The sequence below is a fragment of the Sciurus vulgaris genome (assembly GCF_902686455.1).
Source record: "Sciurus vulgaris genome assembly, chromosome: 11".
Lineage (NCBI taxonomy): Eukaryota > Metazoa > Chordata > Mammalia > Rodentia > Sciuridae > Sciurus > Sciurus vulgaris.
Window position 1 is genome coordinate 104357428 of NC_136472.1, and position 26657 is coordinate 104384084.

General features: G+C 36.1%; 2 protein-coding genes and 1 long non-coding RNA gene across 3 annotated transcripts in view; 2 read left to right on the forward strand and 1 right to left on the reverse strand.

Moving 5' to 3' along the window:
• The window catches only part of DDX10 (DEAD-box helicase 10), a 394465-nt gene that overhangs the window by 137036 nt on the left and 230772 nt on the right, over window positions 1-26657 (forward strand).
• LOC306638361 (adenylosuccinate synthetase isozyme 2-like) lies at window positions 622-2813 on the forward strand (the record flags this gene model as incomplete). Its single annotated transcript, XM_079101683.1, is given in 5 exon segments — window positions 622-653; window positions 655-800; window positions 803-982; window positions 1151-1727; window positions 2244-2813. Coding segments are annotated over 5 exon segments (1398 nt in total). The 3' UTR covers window positions 2707-2813.
• Window positions 9144-21287, reverse strand: LOC306638372. Its single transcript, XR_013757487.1, has 2 exons — window positions 20074-21287; window positions 9144-13246 (listed from the first exon to the last, which is right to left on the reverse strand). It is a non-coding gene; the product is annotated as an uncharacterized lncRNA (long non-coding RNA).

A 26657-nucleotide genomic window follows, 5' to 3' on the forward strand; every position in this document is an offset into this window, starting at 1 on the left:
TTGTTAGCTGGGAAGCTGAAAAAACATGAGTAGACCATGTATTGACAAGATAAGAACTTCAGAGAAAGGGCCAAGTATAAATTCAGACCCATTTTCTTTATAAGACATTCCAGCAACCCTAGTAGTGAAGTTTTTGTTCCACCTTCTGTATCTCAGCCTCCATCATTTGGGGGAATACTTAAAAAGGATCATTAGATGGAGAAAGTATATCTCAAGAAGTGAAATTTATTGGTATCATGGAGATCTGTAGACTTAAATTTCTTGCTAGTATACATTAGGTACAATGTAGACAAATCTTATGGAAGCCACAGGAGATACCCTATAGAAATTGGGTTGATAAATCATTAAGTACATTTATATAATATTTTCCACTAGTAATGTATGAAAAATCAAAGTTTGACTTGGTACTATAGTTAAAAGTGAACATGATTGATGTTTATTGCTCACTGGGACTTCTCAGGCTCAATTCTGGCAGTGGAATTAGAACAGTCTTTTGGACTGAATTTTCTGTTCCTGATTTCTTAAAATTACTTAAAAAATGAAGGCCTAGGCAGAGCAGTTCAGTTCGCGCACTTCTTCGCCCGCTGTTTCTCTTTCGGCTCGCTTCGCCTCACCTGAGCTATGTCCTTCGTCGAAACCAACCGGGCAGCTTCCTCTGCCCAAAGGTGACTGCGGCCGTCCCAGGGCGCGGCCCGGAGGGAGCCGGGTGACCGTAGTGCTCCTAGTGCTCCGCGCGGAGTGGGGCGATGAAGGCAAAGGAAATGTGGTGGATCTGCTGGCGCAGGATGCCGACATCGTGTGCGCTGCCAGGGAGGAAATAATGCTGGCCATACAGTTGTTGTAGATTCTGTGGAATATGATTTTCATCTTTTACCCAGTGGAATAATTAATCCAAATGTTACTGCATTCATTGGAAATGGTGTGGTAATTCATCTACCTGGATTGTTTGAAGAAGCAGAGAAAAACGTTCAAAAAGGAAAAGGTACCTACTCCCCACCCCACATCCATCAAAAATATTTTCTTACCATTTGCTTTTTGGATTCCTGGAAGTATCTTATGTGAATATAACTGAATTTAGACTAGAGTTTTCTAGAGTAAAACATTTGGAGAGATAAGAGAGTAAACGAGTTGTATATTGAAGGAGTGACAGGTCTAGAAGGCTGGGAAAAGAGGCTTATCATATCTGACAGAGCTCATATTGTATTTGATTTTCATCAAGCGGCTGATGGTATCCAGGAACAACAGAGACAAGAACAAGCAGGAAAAAATTTGGGTACCGCAAAAAAGGGAATTGACCCAGTTTATTCTTCTAAAGCTGCTTGGAGTGGACTTCGGATGTGCGATCTTGTTTCTGACTTTGATGGCTTCTCTGAGACGTTCAAAGTTCTGGCTAACCAGTACAAATCTATATACCCAACTTTGGAAATAGACCTTGAAGGTGAACTGCAAAAACTCAAGGGTTATATGGAAAGGATTAAACCAATGGTGAGAGATGGAGTTTATTTCCTATATGAGGCCCTACATGGACCACCAAAGAAAATCTTGGTAGAAGGTGCAAATGCAGCATTGTTAGATATTGATTTTGGGACTTACCCTTTTGTAACTTCTTCAAACTGTGCTGTTGGAGGTGTTTGTACAGGTTTGGGTATGCCGCCTCAGAATGTTGGTGAAGTATATGGAGTTGTGAAAGCTTATACTCACGCCCCCAAAAAGGAAACCCCAACTCTGTCCCATGGATGGACGGCAACCCCAATCAACCGCAGGAGGCGTCACTTGATGCAAACCGCAAGAGGTGTTTATTCCAGCGCGCTGGGACCCAACTCCAGGAGTCGAGTCCCTAGCAGAAAATCTTGTAGGTTTATAAAGGCAGAAACCACACATCGGGAGGGGTCGCACATGAAAGGGAAAAGGGGGACAAAGCTGCCGGGAAATTTCAAAGGAGGTCTGGGTTTGCTGATAACATACAACATGTTTCACAATGTTTTACAACAGGGCGTAGATTCTGGTCAATAGTTTCTGGTAATCATTCTGTTTGATCACTATCTGGCTATCTGGCTCAATTTACCCTTTTATTCTCTGTTTGGGGCTGTTTCTTGGAACAGCTTTAAGGGCTTTGTTCCCATTCCTGGGAGGGTGACCTTAGGGAGTTGAGATGACTGGGAGGGTGACCTTAGGGAGTTAAGATAACTGGGAGGGTGACCTCAGACAGCTTAAAAAAATGTCCATTCTTTCAATACCACTAGAGTTGGTATTGGTGCCTTTCCTACAGAGCAAGACAATGAAATTGGAGAATTATTACAAACAAGGAGTAGGGAGTTTGGTGTAACTACAGGAAGGAAAAGAAGACGTGGCTGGTTGGACCTTGTTTTACTCAAATATGCTCATATGATCAATGGATGTACTGCGTTGGCCCTTACCAAGTTGGATACTTTGGACATGTTTATGGAAATCAAAGTTGGAGTTGCTTACAAGTTAGATGGTGAAATCATACCTCATTTCCCAGCAAACCAAGAAGTCTTAAATAAAGTTGAAGTTCAATATAAGACTCTCCCAGGATGGAATACAGACATATCAAATGCAAGGACATTTGAAGAACTACCTTTTAATGCACAAAATTATGTTCAATTTATTGAAGATGAGCTTCAAATTCCAGTTAAGTGGATTGGTGTAGGTAAATCCAGAGAATCTATGATTCAACTGTTTTAAGGATTTCCAGAAACACTCCTTGAGAGGGAGGGGAAAGACTTTCTTAAATATTTCTTTATGACCTGCAAATTCAAGAATAAAGACATTGATGTGAGTTTTAAGCCCTACAGTTGTTTCCAGTCTTAGGAAGAATGGCTATTGTGGAGATAGACTTTGGCATATTCAGTGTCGGCTCTCCTCTGCTGGCATAATTGCCGAATCATTTGTTGCTCCTGCTGCTCATGGTGCCACGTTTTCTTTCAATGTTTAGGAATACTAAATCCATGTTATTTGAAATCTAAAATAGTTACTTTTAATGTAGTTTTTCTGTATTATTGTCATTGTGTGTTCTTAGGTTTTACCATGGTAAGAACAATTAATGCAGTTTTGCACAAATATTTTTACATTCTGATCATTCAGTTCTGTCATTGTAATCTTTGCTGTCAGGAAAAAGGATGAAGAGAGAGGGTTCTGTAAACTTTTGCAATGCTATAAATTCAGTTTAAATTGTGATGTATTTATTTTTTGCTGAAACCATTACAAAATTGAGCTTTTGGCAGGGGGAGGGAGCTTATTCATGGGCTCTTTATTTTGTACAGAATACAACTTATTTCTCTTTATAAATTATTTAATATAGTGAGCATTTAATTGAAATGTTCAAAGAGAAAAAAAAAAAATGTTCCCCCCAAACAACAATCTTAATATTTTAAAAAGTCATTAAAAAAATGAAGGCCTACATGTATTTAAATGAAAAATTATTAGTAAATCATAGCCACCAGTACTTTTGGCTGTCACAGTAGTATACATGGATAAAGGTTCATGTACTAAATCTGGTTCATTTACTGAATCCCTTAATATTGACACTTGTTAATATTATAGCCTACCAGGTGTGAGCCAGAGGTAACCCCTCTTTAACTCCTTATTCCAAATCTCTCCTGGTTTGTCGTTATCACTTTATAGTGGGCATAATAATACTCCTGCTAGAGAGTAAACAACTTGATCTTATTCTAAGTATTAGATAGTATTCATACAAAGTTGCAGAAAGGGACATTTTGTATATTAAAAACAAACCCTGTTGATTTCTATTGTAAGTTCTATGGTAATGGGAAAAGTTTTTACCCAGTACATTATAAAAATCAATCTTAATAATTCATTAAGGGACTTTAATGGTATGAAGTGTGTGGGCATTTAATTCTCCAGTAACCCCTGTAAGAAATTATTCAAATGAATAGTGAGTTCCTGTGATCTTCCTGTTAAAAATGCTTAAATATGTCAAAAATGACAGTAGTTCTCAGTGACTTCTGTACTTCATAGTAAGCTCAATGAATTACAACCGAAGTGAACATATAAGCACTTGGATTGATGCATTATTCAAGGAACTTGTTAGTCTTCTGTGTATGAGCCAAACATGGATTTATTTTCCTCCTTAATATCATCCACTTCTCTCTGTATCCCTCTGCCTGAAACAGTGAAGAGTTAATTTTAGAATCATAGAATTATATGCTTGACCTCTAAAGAGAATAGTAATGTTCATAGAGTTGCTGAATAATATTTGAAGATTTCAAACAAAGTGCTAGAAGTTAGAAGAGAGACACCAAGTGATTGGATTTTAATTTTTATTAAAGCTATGAGATAAATTTTGGAAGTGAAAATTGGCAAGCTAGCTTCGATCCTTGGTGAAAACTCTGGAGCTTATTAAATAGATGTGAGCAGCACAGGGTGAGAAGGAATGAACAGTAGAACCCAGTATAGGTTATTCACTTTAAATTTACTTCATTTTATTTTCTGGATAGACTTGCCAAAGGAACAAATCCAGGGGATACTTTAGATGTGTCACGTGCTCTGCTTTTGATAGGTACTCCCAGAGCATTTTTTGGTAGCAAGATGAAGAAACTTGGAATCTTTAATGTATTGTGTTTTTTTTTTTTTTCCCTAAAATAGTACTTCTCAGTATAATCTGCTGACACGTGAGAGCTCACAAATTGTTTATTAGACCTTCATCAAATTGTTAAATTTATAAACTTGTAGTTTCTCTTTTTATGTAGTAACTAAGAGGGAGAGATTGGGCTAGTTCTCTTCTCAAATTCTGATATGTTGGGATATTCTAACTCCTTATAGTTCTGTTTGATTCACTTGTTTTTGAATGAAGTGATCAAATAAAATTTTGCCAAAAACAGGTACTAGTAAGGTAGAAATATGCCGGCAATCCCTATTTAGGTAACAAATTAAAAAAAAAAAAAAACTTGAAAAATTGGATAGTTATTTCTCCTTGAGTTACTTTGCCATTTAGGATGGTTGAGCTGTCAGAAATATTGTGGTTCATTTTTTGTTTTGCTTGTGAAAATAAGCACACAAAGCAGGAATTACAGGAGGATAGATTCTTTCCTGTTCCTGATCTGATATTAGGCATTATCAATGTAGATCGGGAACTCAGGCTGAAAATCTAGGACATAAATATTAAATACTTAGGAGGGAGTTCCTGAAAGCATAATCTTCTAGTCAAGCAGAGGTTATCTAGATTAAGGGGAACTTGGTAGTTCGTTGAAGGTCATATGACTATGAGGTTTTCAAACATCTTTATACTGGTCTCTCAGTAGGCAAGGCAGATCTTGTTGGAAGTAAGTAATCCTAATTAAAGTGAGGGGGAAACAAAAATAATGTCTAGATCCATGGTATCAAAGTTCTTTTCATATATATAAAGTTATATGCATTTCTACCTTCATGTGATATATTTTTTCCTATGTCCTTGGGAATTCTTGTCCATTTGGTTAACAGTAGTGTTCTTTTCCTTCTTTACTTTTTAAAAATTTTTAAAATTTATTTGTTCTAATTAGTTTTACATGACAGTAGAATGCATTATACATTTTGATAGATCATACATAAATAGAGTGTAATCTCTTATTTTTCTGATTATACATATTGCAGGATCATTGGTCATGCAGTCGTACACATACATGAGGCAGTAATGTCTGTTTCGCTCTACTATCAATCCTTTCCCCATACCCCTTTCCCTCTTTTCCTCCCTTCTACCTAATATAAAATAACTCTATTCTTCCCTGTTAACCCCCGCCCACCCCTTATTGTGAATTAGCTTCCGCACATCAGAGAAAACATTTGGCCTTTGGTGTTTTGGGATTGGCTTCTTTCACTTAGCATGGTATTCTCTAACTCCATCCATTTACCAGCAAATGCCAGAATTTCATTCTTCTTTAAGGCTGAGTAATATTCCATCATATATCTGTACAAAATTTTCTTTATCTATTCATCTGTTGAAGGACATCTAGGTTGGTTCCACAGTCTAGCTATTGTAAATTGAGCTGCTATAAACATTGATGAAGCTGTGTCACTGAAGTAAGCTGATTTTAACTCCTTTGGGTATAAACTGAGGAGTGGGATAGCTGGATCAAATGGTGGTTCCATTCCAAGTTTTCTAAGGAATCTCCATACTGCTTTTTCCAGAGTATTTCACCAAGTTGCAACCCCACCAACAATGTATGAGTGTACCTTTTTCTCCACATCCTTGCCAACACTTATTGTTGCTTGTATTCTTGACATGCCATTCTAATTGGAGTGAGAGGAAATGTTAGAGTAGTTTTGATTTACATTTCTCTAATTACTGGAGATGTTGACCATATTTTCATGTATTTGTTGATTGATTGTATCTCTTCTGTGAAGTGTCTGCTCAGTTCCTTAGCCCATTTATTGATTGGGTTATTTGTAGTTTTGGTGTTAAGTTTTTTGAGTTCTTTATAAATTCTGGAGGTTAGTGCTCTATCTGAAGTGAATGTGGTACAGATTTTCTCCCACTCTGTAGGGTCTTTTTTCACATTATTGATTCCTTTGCTGAGAAAAAGCTTTTTAGTTTGAATTCATCTCATTTATTGATTCTTGATTTAACTTCTTACACTTTAGGGGTCTTGTTAAGAAGTCAGGTTCTTTTCTTTTTAGAACAATAAAATTGTTTATTTTGTTGGTGCATTATAATTAAATATAATAGTGGGATTCACTATGCCATATTTATAGAGACAAATAGCGTAATTTGATTAATTTCATTCCCTAGTATCTTCCCTTTTTCTCCTCTTCTCCTTCCCCTATCTCCTTGCTCTGTCTCTCTTTTATTTTTAATAGAATGATATTAAAATAGTATAATTGTAATAATTAGTATGTTGTAATTAAATGTAAAAATTGGATTTGTTGCAATGTATTTGTACATGGACATACGGTAATTTGGTTAATTTAATTCCCATTGTATCCCCATGTGCTCCCCTCCTCCTTCCTTCTCAGTTCCCTTCCTCTACATTTCCTTCCTCTACTCTGTTGGTCTCCTTTCTGTTTTTATGAGATTCTTTTTTCATTTTTATTTTTTTCTCTTTAGCTTCCACATACAATAGAAAATTTTTGACCCTTCACTTTGAGTCTGGCTTATTTTACTTATTGTTCTCCACTTCCATTCACTTGCCAGCAAATGCCTTAATTTCCTTCTGTATGTCTGAGTAAAACTCCATTGTGTGTGCAAACACACACACACACACACACACAGACACACACACACACACAACATTTTCTTTGTCTTTTCACCAGTTGATGGACACCTGGGCTGGTTCCATAACTTGGTTATTGCAAATTGCATTGCTATAAACGTTGGCATGCATATATCACTACAGTATGTTGATTTTAGTTCTTTTCAAAAATTTTTTTTAGTTGTTGAAGGACTTTTATTTTTATTTATTTATGTACACTGTTGAGAATTGAACACAGTGCCTCACACATGGCTAGGCAAGTCCTCTATCACTGAGCCAAAACCCCAACCCTTGATTTTAGTTCTTTTGGATAAATACCAGGGTGTGGAATAGTTGGGTCATACGGTGTTTCCATTCCTAGTCTTTTGAGGACTTGCCATACTGATTTCCAAAGTGGTTGTACTAATTTTCAGTTCCACTAACAGTGTGTAAGTGTACTTTCCTCCCTTCATATTTGCCAGGATTTATTGTTATTTCTATTTCTGGATGATTGTTATCAAGTGAAATGAAATCTCAGGGTTGTTTAGATTTTCGTTTCCATGATTGTTGAGGGTGTTGAAATTTTTTTTTTCATAAATTCATTGGCCATTTATATTTCTTTTGGGAACAATAGGATTGTTGTAGGTATTTCTTAAGAGGTTGATAATAAGACTGTTCTGGCTCTTTCCTTCAGTTGTAGAATATCTGATTCCTATTAATTATCTTTGAGTTTCTGTATCATGCTTCAACTTCTAGTCACAAAATGACTAGAATATATGGATCCTCTCTTTATCTTCCTCTTGCCCTGTACTCCTTGATTCTTTTTGTTTCTAGCTTAAAAAAAAAAAAAAAAAATTACATGTCATGATTACATTCTGAGTGATTCTTGAGCAGACTTCACTATAATACATGTTTCTTGTGCACAGCAGAGACAGGGCATCCATACTATATGTTGCTGTAACTGGCACAGTTTGTGATTAGTTAACAGATTCAGAGAAGAGTCACGTGGTGGTTCTGCCTTTGGTTTCAGTCCACTGCAGCCAGATCAGACTGTCCTCTGCAGCAGTAGTACTGAAAAATTGGTACTTCTCTAGTGGAGGATCATGCTACTGACACCTTAATTTCATAGGCCTTTCAGAAAGTCATCCTCATTTGGACTTATTTTTATCTACTCTCTCCTCTTACCTTAAGGAGAATCCATAAGCTTTTGAGAACAATTACCCACAGGATATACTTAAAAAATCAAATTGTGATTTAAGACATCTGTACTCATAGAGATGTGGGGAATATTTCACATCTGAGTATACATATGTACCAAGGATATCTTGGTTTTTAGTGAGCTCCATGCTTTTTCCAGTGTTGAATGCAATGTGCTTCTTTTTAAATGGACTTAGAAAACTTTGTATTTTCAAAGTGTTTTATCATTGTGCTGTAGTATAACCAAAGTCATTTGCTGAAAGAAGAGGTAAATTAATTCAACCAATGGGTATTATATTGTATTTTAATTGGAATATATGGTGGGTATAAAATTTGATTCTGCTCAGAATGTATGTATGGAGAAAAGCAAAAGGTTTTATTCCCAGAATATTCTGTACCTTGTAATGCTACATTAAATAGTTGAGGTTTTAAAATTTTACGTAAGAATAGCTGAAATTGCTATTAGCATTCAAAGGAAATGTTCTTTTAACAGATTTCAAATTATTTGCAGAAAATACAGATTGACAAAGGTTTACCATTCCAAATATGGGGCTTTCATTTTATTTTCCATGTTCAAAGAAAAATCAAAATTAGGAAAACTGCAGAAATAGATCACTTTTGTTTTAAGGTAAAACTTCTGAAACTTTTAGTAGCTGTTGACTAGAAAGTCTGAATTTTAGTGACTGGTTCTAACCCAGATCGTGTTGTACTACATGTTGTGTTGGATCAGCAGCAAGATGAAGTTGGCCTACAATTGTTAAAAAAAAAACTTTTTACCATGGAATCATCAAACACAACGTCAAAAGAATATCACCTCTTTCAGTGAGATTTTGGTTTAACCAAGCAGAATGAAAATAGAGCAAAAGAGATGGTTATAGAGCTTTTTAATTAAATTTTTTTGTGGAGGGAATTTAGGGGAGAAATAGCAATCTGAGGTTGCTTTTAAAGAATAAAGTTCTGTACAATGAAGATTAATTTAACTATGTTTGCAATTAAACATTGTAAATCAGGAGGACCTTCCAAGGACAAACTCAAAAAAACAAAACAAACCTTCAGAAGAAAGAAATTTTCCTGATCCTACAAGTATAAGAAATAAGTGTAAATGTCAAGTGAGGTTTGGCATAGGATGTATTAATCTTATTTCCTTGACTTGGTGTCTTAAAAATCCATAATAACTTGAAAACTGATCATAAAACATAAGTGCTTCAGTATAACCACTTTTGAATTGTCATTGGTAATGATTCTGGTATAAATTACAACATAAAACTTTGGAATAAAAAGAACATTGGAGTAACAAGCCTTTTCTTTAAAAATACATTTTTTATATAAGACAATTAATTAGGTCATGCAAATGAAAACAGATTCTCATGCTTTGCAATTTATGATTCATTTTCTTGATTTTGCTAAGTAGCTTTTATGCAAGATTTTAATGGACCTTCAAATTAAGTAATACACTGAATGAGCAAAATTTCTTCATAGATCTGAAACAGAGGCAGAAGAATCTATAGTAATAATACTCTGTGCCAAAGGGAATTGGCATCCTGACTTTAAGAAAACAAATATTAACTGTCTATTACTTATTTAAAATAATTGGGAGCATTACATCAAGTGGTAGTGGTTTTGAAATTAAAAGATAGGTTGCTTCTGTTTATCCTTAATTCCCATCCTTTTCCTCCCTTGGATTCTTAAACCTAAATAAAATAAAATTAATCACAATATTTTTCTTATCCCTATTCACATACTAACATTGAAGTTTCATATACTGTAGTTTTAGAAAATTACTTACAGCTCTTTCAGAAACATTACTTAGGTCTTGATGACAAGATGCTATTAGTTTTTAAGTAAATTAGGTGCTCTGTTTTTAAATTTGTCTCAGAAAAATATTTGTAGCCTTAATTTCACTTCAGCTGCCGAGATGAAATAAAATATTTTGACTGCATTTTGAGAAATTTGACAACCTCATATTAGATTCAGGAGTTATTTTGTATTTAATACATGTCAGTTTATTTCTACATTGCAAAATATATTGCTAGTCATGATATTTGTCATTTGTTCATGTACTTTTTATCAAGTGAGCACTACAAAGTGATTTTGATCTGCATCTAAATAAATGAGATTGAAAAAAATTAAGCCAAAGGTACAGTTCAGTTATTTAATTGCCCACTGTGTGCTTTATATATTTGAAGTGAGAGGATGTAAAATGATGTAGAAGACTAGACTAGGTGATTTTGTAAAGAACCTTAATTTGTTAAGTTTTGACATGTTCTAAGCAAATTTAAAGTTTGTCATTCATATGTTGAAGTATTGAATTGTAAGTACCTATAAAACTTAAAACAGTGATACATAATTTTATTTCTTTTCAGCAAATTTTTATTTGAATTTCATTGATGCTGTATTACCTTTTAAAATGTTTTGAATTGGGCATTTTCTCCATATAATAATCAATAGACCTCTACATTTGTAGTTCTAGTATTTTTAATATTTTCATTTGGTTTTTGGATGCTATCTTTTTCCACTGTAATAAGCTTACAAAGGCAGAACTGTTTTGTAAACTTTTTCAGATCTTTCTATAATATTTAAAAATATTTGGAGCCCAAATTTTACCTCAGCTGTTGAAATGGAGATAACATCATATTAGATCCAAGAGTTACTTAGTATTTAATGATTTAGTGGCTATTAATATATGTTTATGGAGGACCTACTATTGAAGATTTTTTTTTTCTTCTCATTGCAACTATTTAGATTTGGAGCAAATGTGTGTTATGGTGATACGGATGTGAGTCTTATTTGTGGTCCTGAGAATTTTAAAACAATGTGAATGAAACGATGGTGTGATGAATATCATGACTCCTGAGATTAAATAACCAGGGAAATGCTGTTGTACTGGGCAGGAGCATCTGATTTTATAACAGCATACTGTGTACCAATATTTGGTATGTACTTAATAATACTCATTAATGGTTTGAACCAATGATTGAGTGAATGAATAAGTGAATACAGTTATATAGGATTGTTAGAAACAACCAGCTAGGCTGGCGTGCAAGCAATTAGGACTTGAGTTATTTGGTGATAAGAAGCTTCAAGTTGATTTCAAGATGTGGAAAACTTATTTTGAGAGTCTTTTATTAAGAAATCTGTGTTGGGGCAAGGGCCTCTTCCACTTTGGGGATGATGGCTGTTTCAGCTCTCACGTTGGAGCGTCAAAAAGAAGGCAGTGTTATGCACAAAACAATGGGTACTTTATGATGAATATTCTCAGCAGTCTTTGTCACCTCTACATTTTGGTTGCCAGTAAATAATGAAATTACTCTTACTGCTTACTGGAAGATAGCAGCATGAATACTTGTTTTATACTGAGATTCTTTCTGAGTAGAAGCAGTATAAAAGTGCATCTGTGCTAAGGAAATTCATTTTCTCCAATAAAGTGAAAGTCAGATTTCATGTTCCTTTGCAGCCAAACAATAAAGCCCTGTCTATTTTCTAATTCAGGCAGATATATCCAGTCATCTAAGACTTGATAACATGTTAGTATGGGGCATTGATTTCTGTGAAGAAAGGAAGGTGAAGATTAGACTGCCTCACTCAGATCCACTGGCAGCATTGTCTCCTCTTAGTCTTTAGGAGTGAATCAGGGATTGTGCTTTAAGCCCTAGCAGTTCAGAACTACAAACTTCAAAACAATTTTTAGTTTTCCACATAGATCATACCATTTTGTACCTTTAGTTTTGTTCATGAGGTTAATGTGTTTGGGGCACTTTTCACTTGGCTCTTTCTTTGCTTAATTAACTTATGTTTTATGATGTTAAGGGTTGTTTTGGGGGAAGAACCACATATGGAATCCAGGGCATATCTATTTCCCTGTGGTTTCCAAAGTGAAGTGCAGGGTGATCCTTCAGTATATAAGAAAGAAAATAATAGATTTTCTATTTATATATAGTTACAGAGAAAACTAAGCGTTTCTAGTGTTTATTGGTTGAACTGATGCCAATACCCCCCCCCTTATCTCATACAACAAGTGGACACTTGTCATATATAATATGAGAAATATTCAGAGTAGTAGTGGGAATTGGTGAAACACACAGGGTTTTATATCTGTATCCACCCTTGTTGATTTTCTGCAGAATGCAGTGTGTTTCACTTTGTGGTGTATATTTGGTTATCTTAAACATCCACATTTTGTGATCATCTTTGATATAGTATAAAAGCATAGTGACACAACTGAGCTAAAGTTAAACAGTATTTCTACGTACCATTTGTACAACATGAATCCTTGAAACTCTTTAATTCGCTTTTGCAACTCAGATTCTGAGTATTATAGTTTATAATTTTTTAGGCCTGGAACATAAGTTGTGATCCCCCCACCCTCTCTTGGATAACAATGCTTATTTAAAAACATAGCTGCACATCTTCATATTTTGCAAGTCTTTCTGGTACCCCACTTTTTTCTTTTGAATTTAGCTTTCTTCTCAAAGTGGTGTGTTTTTAGTGTCTCTTTTTGTTAAGGGTGTGTTAGTAACGTTGTCTGAAAATGTGTGTTTAACCCACAAATGTAAACTTATTTGTGTAATTAATGGGTTATCTTAAGTTATTACTCATTGTCTTCTAGCATGTTCTGATTGATACTAATCTCATTGTCATTGGTTTATAATAATTTGTCTTTGTGATTGCATTTAAAATTTTGTCTGCATATTCACTGATTGTTATTCATCCTTCCTGCATCTGAAGATTCATCTCTTTAATTTGTACTGGAACATTTTCAACATCCTTTTTTCTTTTGCAATTCCAATTTGACATATGTTGCCTTTTTACTTTATCCCTATTTTATAATCCTTTAATATTTTCCATCTTTTATCTGTCTGTGCTATCTTCTATTTTTGTACTTTTCTTTTTTTTTATTTTATTATAAACAAATGGGATACATGTTGTTTCTCTGTTTGTACATGGTGTAAAGGCATACCATTTGTGTAATCATAAATTTACATAAAGTAATGTTGTTTGATTCATTCTGTTACTTTTTCCCTTCCCCCCACCCCTCCCACCCCTCTTTTCCCTCTATACAGTGCCTCCTTCCTCCATACTTGCCCCTTCCCTAACCCTAACACTAACCCTTCCCTCCCCCCATTATGTGTCATCATCCACTTATTAGCGATATCATTCGTCCTTTGGCTTTTTGAGATTGGCTTATCTCACTAAGCATGATATTCTCCAATTTCATCCATTTGCCTGCAAATGCCATAATTTTATCATTCTTTATGGCTGAGTAATATTCCATTGTATATATATATACCACAGTTTCTTTATCCACTCATCAATTGAAGGGCATCTAGGTTGGGTCCACAGTCTGGCTATTGTGAATTGAGCAGCTATGAACATTGATGTGGCTGTATCTCTGAAGTATGCTGATTTTAAGTCCTTTGGGTATAGGCCAAGGAGTGGGATAGCTGGGTCAAATGGTGGGTCCATTCCAAGTTTTCTGAGGAATCTCCACACTGCTTTCCATAGTGGCTGCACTAATTTGCAGCCCCACCAGCAATGTATGAGTGTACCTTTCTCCCCACATCCTCGCCAACACCTGTTGTTGCTCGTATTCTTGATAATCACCATTCTAATTGGGGTGAGATGGAATCTTAGGGTGGTTTTGATTTGCATTTCTCTTATTACTAGAGATGTTGAACATTTTTCCATGTGTTTGTTGATTGCTTATAGATCTTTTTCTGTGAAGTGTCTATTCATTTCCTTAGCCCATTTGTCGACTGGATTATTTGAATTCTTGGAGTAGAGTTTTTTGAGTTCTTTATAGATTCTGGAGATGAGTGCTCTATCTGAAGTATGATTGGCAAAGATATTCTCCCACTCTGTAGGCTCTTTCATCACATTGCTGATAGTTTCCTTTGCTGAGAGAAAGCTTTTTAGTTTGAATCTATCCCAGTTATTGATTCTTGCTTTTATTTCTTGTGCTATGGGAGTCCTGTTAAGGAGGTCTGGTCCTAAGCCGACATGTTGAAGATCTGGACCTACTTTTTCTTCTATAATCTGCAGGGTCTCTGGTCTGATTCCGAGGTCCTTAATCCATTTTGAGTTTATTTTCGTGCATGGTGAGAGATATGGGTTTAGTTTCATTCTGTTGCATATGGATTTCCAATTCTCCCAGCACCATTTGTTGAAGAGGCTATCTTTTCTCCATTGCATATTTTTGGCACCTTTGTCTAGTATGAGAAAATTGTATTTATTTGGATGTGTGTCCGTGTCCTCTATTCTGTACCATTGATCTACCTTTCTATTTTGGTACCAATACCATGCCGTTTTTGTTACTATTGCTTTGTAGTAGAGTTGAAGATCTGGTATTGCAATACCCCCTGTTTTACTCTTCCTGCTAAGGATTGCTTTAGCTATTCTGGGTTTCTTATTCTTCCACATGAATTTCATGATTGCTTGCTCTATTTCTGTAAGGTACGTCATTGGAATTTTAATTGGAATTGCATTGAATTTGTATAGCACTTTAGGTAGTATGGCCATTTTGACAATATTAATTCTTCCTAACCAAGAACATGGAAGATCTTTCCATCTTCTAAGGTGTTCTTTAATTTCTTTCTTTAGTGTTCTGTAGTTCTCATTGTAGAGGTCTTTCACCTCTTTTGTGAGATTGATTCCCAAGTATTTTATTTTTTTTGAGGCTATTGTGAATGGGGTAGTTTTCCTAATTTCTCTTTCTGAAGATTCATCACATGTATAAACATGCATTGGATTTATGGGCATTGATCTTGTAACCTGCTACTTTACTGAATTCACTTATGAGTTCTAAGAGTTTTCTAGTGGAATTTCCAGGTTCCTCAAAATGTATAATCATATCATCAGCAAATAGGGATAGTTTGAGTTCTTCTTTTTCTATTCGTATCCCTTTAATTTCTTTGTCTAATTGCTCTGGCTAGAGTTTCAAGGACGACATTGAATAGAAGTGGTGAAAGAGGGCATCCCTGCCTTGTTCCAGTTTTTAGGGGGAATGCTTTCAGTTTTTCACCATTTAGAATGATATTGGCCATGGGCTTAACATAAATGGCCTTTACAATGTTAAGGAATGTTCCCACTATCCCTATTTTTTTCTAGTGTTTTGAGCATGAAGGAGTGCTGAATTTTATCAAAGGCTTTTTCTGCATCTATTGAAATAATCATGTGATTCTTGACTTTAAGTCTATTGATATGGTGAATTACGTTTATTGATTTCCTGATGTTGAACCAACCTTGCATCCCTGGGATGAATCCCACTTGATCATGGTGCACTATCTTTTTAATATGTTTTTGTATGCGATTTGCTAAAATTTTGTTGAGAATTTTTGTGTCGATGTTCATTAAGGATATTGGTCTGAAATTTTCTTTCCTTGATGAGTCTCTGTCTGGTTTAGGTATCAGTGTGATATTGGCTTCATAGAATGAGTTTGGGAGGGTTCCCTCTTCTTCTATTTTATGGAATACTTTGAGAAGTATTGGAATGAGCTCTTCTTTAAAGGTTTTGTAGAACTCGGCTGAGAACCCATCTGGTCCCGGACTTTTCTTTGTTGGTAGGCTTTTGATGACTTCTTCTATTTCAGTACTTGAAGTTGGTCTATTTAAATTGGGTATGTCCTCCTCGTTCAGTTTAGGCAATTCATATGTCTCTAGAAACCTGTTGATGTCTTCGAAATTTTCTATTTTGTTGGAGTATAGATTTTCAAAATAGCTTCTAATTATGTTTTGTATTTCAATCCTGTCTGTTGTGATATTTCCTAGTTCATTCCGAATTTTAGTGATTTGGGTTTTCTCTCGTCTTCTCTTTGTTAGTGTGGCTAAAGGTTTATCAATTTTGTTTATTTTTTCGAAGAACCAACTATTTATTTTGTCAATGTTTTGTATTGTTTCTTTTGTTTCAATTTCATTGATTTCAGCTCTGAGTTTAACTATTTCCTGTCTTCTACTACTTTTGGTGCTGTTCTGTTCTTCTTTTTCTAGGGCTTTGAGCTGTAGTGTTAGGTCGTTTATTTGTTGAGTTTTACTTCTTTTTTTAAATGCGCTCCATGAAATAAATTTCCCTCTAAGTACTGCTTTCATAGTGTCCCAGAGATTTTGATATGATGTTTCTTTGTTCTCATTTACCTCTAAGAATTTTTTAATTTCCTTCCTAATATCTTCTGTTATCCATTCATCATATAATAGCATATTGTTTAATCTCCAGATGTTGGAATAGTTTCTGTGTTTTACTCTTTCATTTATTTCTAACTTCAATCCATTATGATCTGATAGAATACATGGTAGTGTCTCTATCTTCTTGTATTTGCTAACATTAGCTTTGTGGCATAATATATGGTCTATTTTACAGAAGGATCCATGTGCTGCTGAGAAGAAAGTGTATTCACTCTTGGTTGGATGGTATACTCTATAAATGTCCGTTAAGTCTAAATTATTGATTGTGTTATTGAGATCTATGGTTTCTTTGTTCAATTTTTGTCTGGAAGATCTGTCCAGTGGTGAGAGAGGCGTGTTAAAATCACCTAGTATTATTGTGTTATGGTCTATTGGTTTCTGAAATTGAGAAGGATTTGTTTGACATACATGGATGAGCCAGTGTTTGGGGCATAGATGTTTATAATTGTTATATCTTGCTGATTTATGCTTCCCTTAAGCAGTATGAAATGACCTTCTTTTATCCCTTCTGACTAACTTTGGCTTGACGTCCACATTGTCTGAAATGAGGATGGATACTCCAGCTTTTTTGCTGAGTCCATGTGCATGGTATGTTTTTCCCCATCCTTTCACCTTTAGTCTATGGGTATCATTTTCTATAAGGTGAGTCTCTTGCAGGCAACATATTGTTGGATCTTTCTTTTTAATCCAATCTGCCAGTCTATGTCTTTTGATTGATGAATTCAGACCATTAACATTCAGGGTTATTATTGAGATATGATTTGGTTTCCCGGTCATTTGGTTCATTTTTTAAATTTTATTTATTTATTTGTTTGACACAACTTGTTTCCTCCTTTATTTGACAATTCCTTTAGGATAATTCCTCCCTTTGCTGATTTGCTTCTTTATTTTTCATTTTTTCCTCATGGAATATTTTGCTGAGAATGTTCTGTAATGCTGGCTTTCTTTTTGTAAATTCCTTTAGCTTTTGTTTATCATGGAAGGATTTTATTTCATCATCAAATTTGAAGGTAAGTTTTGCTGGGTATTAGATTCTTGGTTGGCATCCATTTTCTTTCAGGGCTTGAAAAATGTTGTTCCAGGCCCTTCTAGCTTTTAGGGTCTGGATTGAAAAATCTGCTGATATCCGTATTGGTTTCCCCATGAATGTAATTTGGTTCTTTTCTCTCACATTCTTTAAAATTTTGTCTTTATTTTGTATGTTAGGCATTTTCATTATAATGTGCCTTGGTGTGGGTCTGTTGTAATTTTGTGTATTTGGAGTCCTATAAGCCTCTTGTACTTGATTTTCCATTTCATTCTTCAGATTTGGGAAATTTCTGATATTATTTCATTGAAGAGATTGTTCAGTCCTTTGGTTTGTTTCTCTAAGCCTTCCTCAATCCCAATAATTCTTATATTTGCCTTTTCATGATATCCCACAGTTCTTGTAGATTCTGTTCATGATTTCTTACCATCTTCTCTGTTTGTTCAACTTTGTTTTCAAGGTTAAATATTTTGTCTTCAATGTCTGAGTTTCTGTCTTCCAGGTGTTGTATCCTACTGGATATGCTTTCTGTGGAGTTCTTAATTTGGTTTATTGTTTCCTTCATGTCAAGGATTTCTGTTTGGTTTTTTTTCAGTATCTCTAACTCTTTATTGAAATGATCTTTTGCTTCCTGTATTTGCTCTTTTAACTGTCAATTGGTGCGATCATTCAGTGCCTGCATTTGCTCTTTCATCTCATCATTCAGTGCGTGCATTTGGTCTTTCATCTCATCGTTTGCTTCCCTGATCATTTGAATTATGTACATTCTGAACTCCTTTTGTGTCATTTCTTCTGCCATGCTGTCATTGGGTTTTATTGATGTAACATGTAGATTTGTTTGCAGCATTTTCTTTCCTTGTTTTCTCATATTGTTCAGGTATCAGTGGACCGCTGAGATATTGCAGATTTCCTCTATTGACTTACAATGTCCCTGAAGATTCTATATATATCCCCTTAGCCTTCAGTAGGCTGAAGTCTTGGAGGAAGTTGATAGTGCGGTGCTCCACAAGGAAGCTGCCTCTCTAGGAGTGGTGGCCTTCAGGTGGGGTATATTCCCTGCTAGTGTGCAGAGGTGCCTCCACTTGTTGACCAGTGGTCATCCAAAGGGGAACTAGGCTGCGGGCTGAGGCAAGGCCTGTTTGAGCCTGTGTCTCTGGTTTTACCGTCCTTGTGGGGAAACCTCACCCGGCAGGGAAGACTCACCCGGTGGGGAGGTCTCACTGGTCAGTTCCCTCCTAGAGGTTCCCCTCAATTTACTGCTACTGCTTGGGCTGGGCTGCCTTCCTCTGCAAAGTTCCCAGGGGCCCGGCCCTACCTCCTGGGCCTGGGAGCCTCACCCTTCGCAGATGAATCTCCTTAGGCTGCCCCTCCTCAGAGAATCTGCCTGCAGTCCTGGAACCTTCGCTCCGCCCCTAAGCGTGTCTCTGTGGGGCTCTTCCACCAAGAAGCCTCCTAGATCCTTGGACCTTGCTCTGCACCTAATCGCCTGGCTATGTGGCCCCTCCTCTGAGCAGCCACCTGGGGCCCCGTACAATCGCTCCGAGTCCCAGAGACCTGCCGCACACCTCTTCCTCCAGACAGCCGCCCAGTATTCCGGTGCGGTCACTAGGAGTCCAAGCAACTCACTGCGTGCCCCCTCCTCCCACCAACCACCCATAGCCCGGGGCAATCAATCACTCTGAGTCGAAATGACCCTCCCCGTTCCTCCTCCTCCTCCAGGTAACCCCCCGGGTGTTCAGGAGCGGTTGCTCTGAGTGGCTCTGAATCCATGTGACCCGCTGCACGCGTCCTCTGGGCAACCGCTTGGAGCTCTGGTGGGGCCACTCCAGACCAAGCCACCCACCGCGCTTCTCCTCCAGGCAACCCCCCGTGTTCAGGAGTGGTCGCTTTAAGTCCAAACAACTCCTCACTCGCTTCTTTCTCTGAGCAGCTGCCTGGAGCTCCAATGTAGTCACTGCGAGTCCAAACAACCCGCCGCGCTCCTCCTCCTCCTCCTCCTCCGGGCAGGCCCCGGTGTTCAGAAGCTGTCGCTCTAAGTGCAAACAGCTCGCCGGGCAGCTTCTCCTCTGGCAACTGCCTGTAGCTCTGGTATAGTCACTCCGAATCCAAGCGGCCACGCTCCTCCTCCTCAGGGCAGGCCCCGGTGTTCTGAGTCCACACAGCTCTCCTCGCCGCTCCACCCCTGGGCAGCCACCGGAGCCCCAGTGGTTGCTCCGAGTCCCAGCGCTGTGCTGAGCGGCCTCCTCTACGATGCTCCCAGTTGTCCGCGTTCACTGCTCCAGCGGGGGGAGGGGTATCTCGCCGGCAGCTCTACTTCACAAATTTCCCTGCTTTCCGGGACTACTGCCCCATCCGGGACGCCTCCCCAACGGGAGAGACTCACCCGGGTGCTTTGAGTTGGTCCCAAGTCTCTCAATATCTCCTTTTTTGAATCCTGAGTCCTGTAGCAACATGAAATGCAGCCACCCTCTAGGCTGCCATCTTGAAAACCGCTATCTTCTATTTTAATTCCTCATTTTTCATTTAACCTCTGCCATCTTTTCCTGTATCTGATTTGCAGTTGTAACACAGTCATTGAGATTTTAATTCTAGTACCCCCCCCTTTTTTTTTTGGTTCCAGTAAGTTGTGATTTGTTCATTTTCTAATTAGCCCTACAAAAAGGCACTATGTCATTTTTTTCTTACAGTTTTGATTACTTCTCTTGTATCTTTAGAAATGTTAAACTTGATTGTTTTGTAATTATCTACCCTGTAATTTTATTATCTCAATTTTGTGGCAGTATGAGCTTATGTGTTTTGTGTGTAGTGATTCTTTTCACAATGATGGTAGTGACCGTGTGTTTTTGTATAGTTTGGGGTACTGAACTTACCTTCATTATCTTCTGTGGAAATTCTGTGGTTTCTTCAGACCCATTTAATATTTGTATGCTGCCTGAGATATTCCAGACTTGACATAGGTCAGTTTTCTTGGCTTGAAAGTTCTTAAATAAACTATGTAAATCACTTCTCATCCTATTCTTTAAATTGTTCTGAAATGACTTTTTTTTCAAAATTTTTATCCATGCCTTTAGTTTCATAATTTTGAGGCCTGGAACGTTTAATTGATAGGAATTAAATTATAGTGCAGTTCTGTTTTAGATGATTATTGTGTTGAATAAGCTTTGAATAATGTCATTGTAGATTCTTTGTCAAAAAGACAAAGGAATGCTGAGGAATGCTTTCACATAGCAACTCAAACATTTTGGTCTTAGGACCATGAACTATCTTAGAAATTGAGGGCTTTGAAGACCTTCTGATTTGTATACTCTATCTGTTGATATTTACTGTATTAGAAATTGACACTGCAGAATGAATCAAAAACTATTACCCTAGGTAAATGTATGATTACACAAATGGTATGCCTCTACTTCATGTACAGAGAAACAAGATGTATCCCATTTGTTTACAATAAAAATGAATTAAAATAATAATTAGACTGAAAAAAAGAAATTGACTCTGCAATTTTTAAAGCTTGGTTTATTAATTTAAAATAATAGTAAACTTATTAAATGCTAACAGAAAATAACTTTTTAGTGAAAAATAAGTCTTCCAGAACAACAACAAGAAGAACAAAAATAGTGACATAATTACATATAGTTTTGAAATCTCTTTAATGTCTGGCTTAACAGAGTCATAGCTAGATTATAATAATAGTTTCTGAGTTTATTGTAACATGTATCTTTTTTTTTTTTAATTTTATTGTGAACAAATGGGATACATGTTGTTTCTTGTATCTTTACAGAATATTAAGAAAACCTGGCTTCACAGAAATTTGTAGTTGGAAAGTGAGGAGTATTTTAATATTTATTTCACAATATTGTGCGTTCTTTTTTGGTAATGCACCAAAGTTCAACCAGTGATAATTTAATAAAGATCAATTGCAATGTAGATATGTTCAAGAACCTCTTTTCTTTGATATAATAAAACCCATTGGCCTGCCTCATATTCCAGAAAGACCTTTACTCCTGTATTATTGCTCAATTTATGTATGTTTTGTTTAATTGGAGAATTTTGTTCTTCAAGATGTGCAGATCTTCCAAATATTCTCTCACTTTATAGTATCAACACTACATTTGTTAATATAACCAATGGTTTCATTAGAATTATTTGGAAGTATTGGGAAGCTGTCCAGTGCATAGTGGATAAACATTTTCCAGAAAGGTAATTTTTTTCTTGAGTCTTGAATTTTAACATTGGCAACAAATGCCATCAGTTTTCTTTGAAATTAACAGGCTGACTTTGCGTTTTTGAGGAAATATCTGACATCCTTTTTTTTTTTTTTTGAGGTCTGTGGACCATATTTTCAGGACCAGTGGCTAGGAGAACCTGAGAGAGTTGCAGAATCCAGATAAAACTTTCTTCTCTGAGGCTCTTTTTGGGGTTCAGGTTATAGTAAGCATTTTATTATTCTTCATAACTGACTCAGATATAAAGTGTAGCACTGCTTTGTAGACATGTTATTTTTTGAATTAGAACTTGTTAATATTATGAGCCTTCTGATACTTGAATAAATGAGCTATTAAGAATGATCTCTTACATCCAAGTGAGAGATGTACAAGTTAGAGGGTAGATCTTTTACTTGTAAGTGGCAAAAATTGACCCTAAACCTAATCTTACTTTCTGCTCACTCAAGATAATTGGCAATTGTTTTTATATTTTACCTATCAAGGTAGCACCACTTACTGTTGGTATCTTGTCTTTTAGAGTAGTCTGTGCTCTTTAACTATCATGGCTTTGCTTGGGAGTTTAATTTTTCTCATGAATTTATGTCTAGTAAATTCATGAACCTTTCTCTTCTTCCATTCTTCCTACTGTCTATGCAGTGCACACACACATACATATACATACTCGAACATATCTTTCACTTAGTTATCTAGTTGTTTGTCAGCCTTTTCATGGAATCAGGTTCTATTATTGCAGAATTGTTCTTAAAAGTATTGATTTCCACAGGTGTTATGGGTTAGCATTAGTTTATTTATAGCCAAAGTAAGGGGTACCAAATATGGTAAAGGCTTTTAGTTTTTATCTTAGAGTTGCCTGTGAAAAGGAATTTTAAGCATAAGTTGCTTAAAACAACAACAACAACCCTATATTCTCATTAAATTGTTTTGGGATGTGGCCATAGTGGTGAGAAGGGAGACTCAGTTCTGCAGCTCCTAGAGGGAGGATGAGAATTGGGTCCAGAGAAACATTAAAGATTCTATTTGTCAAATGTAAACAATGTTAAATACTGGTTCTCAGAGACACATAAAGAATGCTGGGCTGAGGAATGTTTCAGAGATTCAAGGCCATCCATGAACACTTAGTGGGTGAATAGAATAAAGGTGTTCTCATTAACAACCATCACAGCAAAACAAAAAGTTGTATAGGCAATTAAGGAAAATACTTACTAGTACAGAAGTTCCCTCTTTTCCATAGTTTCACTTTCTGTGGTTTCAGTTACCTGTGGTTCACAAATATTTAATTGGCAATTCTAGAGATAAATAATCTATAGGTTTTAAAGAACTTTTATTATACTATAGTATTCTATCTATTAGTTATTGTCAATTTCTCACTGTGCCTAACTTATAAATTTTATCAAATATGTAACAGGAAAAATATAGGGCTTGATACTATCTGTGGTTTCAGGTATCCACTGGGAGTCCTGAATATGTGATAAGTAGAAGCTACTGTGCTTATGCCTCCCCCACTCCCCCCAATTGGTTTGTAACTAATGGACAACCAGAAAGGTTAAATCAGAATTGTTGTCTTGTTGCTAGTAGGAAGTATGGAGTAATTAAATTGATTTCTGTGTTTTGTATGCAACAAGGGAATAAATTTTGCCTTGGTGTATTATAACTTGGTGAGGTGAGAATTATTGTCCATTGACAGTATGACTAGGTGGGTCCTTACGGCATTGCCCTGTGCAGGCCCTTTGGTTACAGTTTTCTTATATTGATTAACTATTTATCCTTGTTAATACACTTAATGCAGTGTACTATTTTGTTAAAATCTGTTGTTTGCTGCTGTCTTCTTTCTTTTGGTCCTTGGGGGTTTATATTTAAATTATTGATATTTGCAGTACTAGGAATTGTGCCCAGGGGCTCTCTACCACTACATTACCCTCCACCCCTTCTCTTTTTTGAGAGAGCGTCTTGCTAATTTGTCAAAGCTGACCTTGAATTTGTGATCCTCCTGCCTTAGCTTCTGGGTTGCTGGAATTACAGGTGTTTGCCATCTCACTGGGTCTAAATTTTTTCTTATATATTTTTAAATTTATTCCTTGCTCGAGAAAGCAGATGGGATTCAATCTTCTGGCAAGATTTAACTGGAAATTCCTCCCTTGACTTGAACCTATTCCTTAAGTTATATCTCATTTATTTTAGTTATACCTAGAAAATCTTGTAGCATTTCCCCCCCCCCCCACCAAACTCCTTGTGATCTTTCTTACACTGTGTTCTGTTTTCCCCAGCCAAGAAAATTTTTGATTTGTTTTATAGTGTGTATTGTGGAAAAATATAGGGATATTAAAAATGCTGTTTCATACTGTTCATTGGTGAGCTTTGAGGATAGATTTAGGTATGTAATCCCCCTCCTGTCCAGTGAAAATCACATACTGCTCACTCTTAAGAGATCACTACCTCTTAAGATCATTATCTAACTTGGTAGATATCCAGAAGACACATAATTTAACTGAATGACCAGTAGCATAGAATGCTTTGGTAACTTTTCTTACCAGTCTGCACTTTTATTGAAATCATCCAGTACCAGGTGGTTAAAATGTGCTGAAACATTTTCAGAATTATTCAGAGTTAGACACTGGCTCATTTAAATGGTTGGAATTGCCAAATGCATCCAGTTTTGAAGGAAGTGAAATAAATGTGAAAGCCGTCTAGCTCATTAGTGAAATGAAGGAAACATTGTGACTATGAGGGTACAGTTGTCACAGGAAATTAAGTGGAAATGAAAAAGTTAATAATCTTAAATTGGTTTTTCTCTGCATACTGACTTGTAAATGTGACAAGTTACATTGGTGGATAAATCTGTGAAGACTTTGACCTTCCCAAGGAAGCACATAATTCATTTGACAGTTGAGTGAGTATATAAACAAATGAGTGCAAGACTGTCTATTTAATTCAGGAATTAGTGACCAGCTTACTGAAAAGAGTAAGAGGAATTTATGTTAGGCCTTGATATTTGTATCAATTTAGGAAAATGTAAGCATCTGTTTAGTTAAGTGCAACCTCTCAAAGCAATGCCTTACTATCTTGATTTGTTCCTGTGGCAGGTGTTAGCAACGAATGCTTGTTGGCTTTCTCGTTTCCTTCCCTAAATATTGTTTAAAATTTAAATATATAACTATGACATCAAAAGCTATTGTGATCTCAGAATTACTTTTATGGCTTTTTTATTTTCTCAACATAAATATGCATATTTACCATTTTAGCACAGTATCACAATTGTCTCCCTTTTGAATTAGAATTTACATGCATCGAATGCCCAGATTTTAAGCAAGTTCCCTTATGCCTTTTCCAGCCCCTGACCTTATCTTAAACAACCCCACTAGTATTTTACTTACCATAGTTTAGCATTGCCTACTGAAGAACTTCATAAATATACTCATACAGCATGGTTTCTTTTATGTCTTCTTTTGTTCTGAATAACTTTAAAATTCATGTTACTTGATGTATCAGTAGTTTGTTTTTATTGTTGAGTTGTCTTCTATTGTGTGAATATACAATTTATTTGTTTACTTTAGATGGACGTTTGGATTATTTCCACTTTTTGACTTGTACAAATGAAATTGTTACAATTATTCATGAAAAAATCTTTTATGGGTATACCTGTTCACATATTTTGAATAAATAGCTGGGGATGCTTTATGTTTATAAAGCAGAGGGTCTTAACTGTGGGTTGGTTAGAAACAGCCCCCCTTCTCTGGAAATGTAGTAATCTCGAAACATTTTCCATTATCTTGATTGGTGAAGAAGGATTGAATTTAGGGAGACTGTTAACCGTACAATGAGTATACTGGTTCTTCACAAGAAAGAATTATATAGTTCAGCATTTTAGTATGTGGGTTTGAAGAATTCGGTTTTAAACAATTGAGTGTTTCAAAGTGGCTATATTCTTTTTTTTTTTTCATCTTTTTTTAAAATTTATTTTAATTAAAAATCATAAATTTACATAGGGCAATGTTGTTTGATTCATTCTGTTATTTTTTCCCTTCCCCCCACCCCTCCCACCCCTCTTTTCCCTCTATACAGTCCTTCCTTCCTCCATTCTTACCACCCTCCTTATCCCTAACCCTAAACCTAACCCTAACCCTAACGCTAACCCCTCCTACCCCCCCTTATATGTTCTCATCCGCTTATCAGTGAGATCATTCATCCTTTAGTTTTTTGAGATTGGCTTATCTCACTTAGCATGATATCCTCCAATTTAATCCATTTGTCTGCAAATGCCATATTTTGTCATTCTTCATGGTGGAGTAATATTCCATTGTATATATATGCCACAGTTTCTTTATCCATTCATCAACTGAAGGGCATCTAGGTTGGTTCTACAATCTGGCTATAGTGAATTGAGCAGCTATGAACATTGATGTGGCTGTATCTCTGTAGTATGCTGATTTTAAGTCCTTTGGGTATAGTCCAAGGAGTGGGATAGCTGGGTCAAATGGTGGTTCCATTCCAAGCTTTCTGAGGAATCTCCATACTGCTTTCCAGAGTGGCTGCACAAAGTGGCCATATTCTTATACAAAGGCAATATATCACAGTTTTCTTTGTTCTGTATACTCTCCTAAATTTTTTTATTATCAGTCTTTTAATTTAGCCATTCTAGTGGTATCTTATTATGACATTTTCTGATGACAAATGTTATAAAATATCTTTTTTATGTGCTTTTTCATCATTTTCTTTATCTTTTTCAAGAGCATCTGATTAAGTCAATTTTCTTAATGACGTTTTTGGAATTTGAGAGAATTTTAACTTTGGAATCCAGTGTATCATTTGAATTTTGTTTGCCAGTGTTTATTTACTTTTTAAAATTTTTTT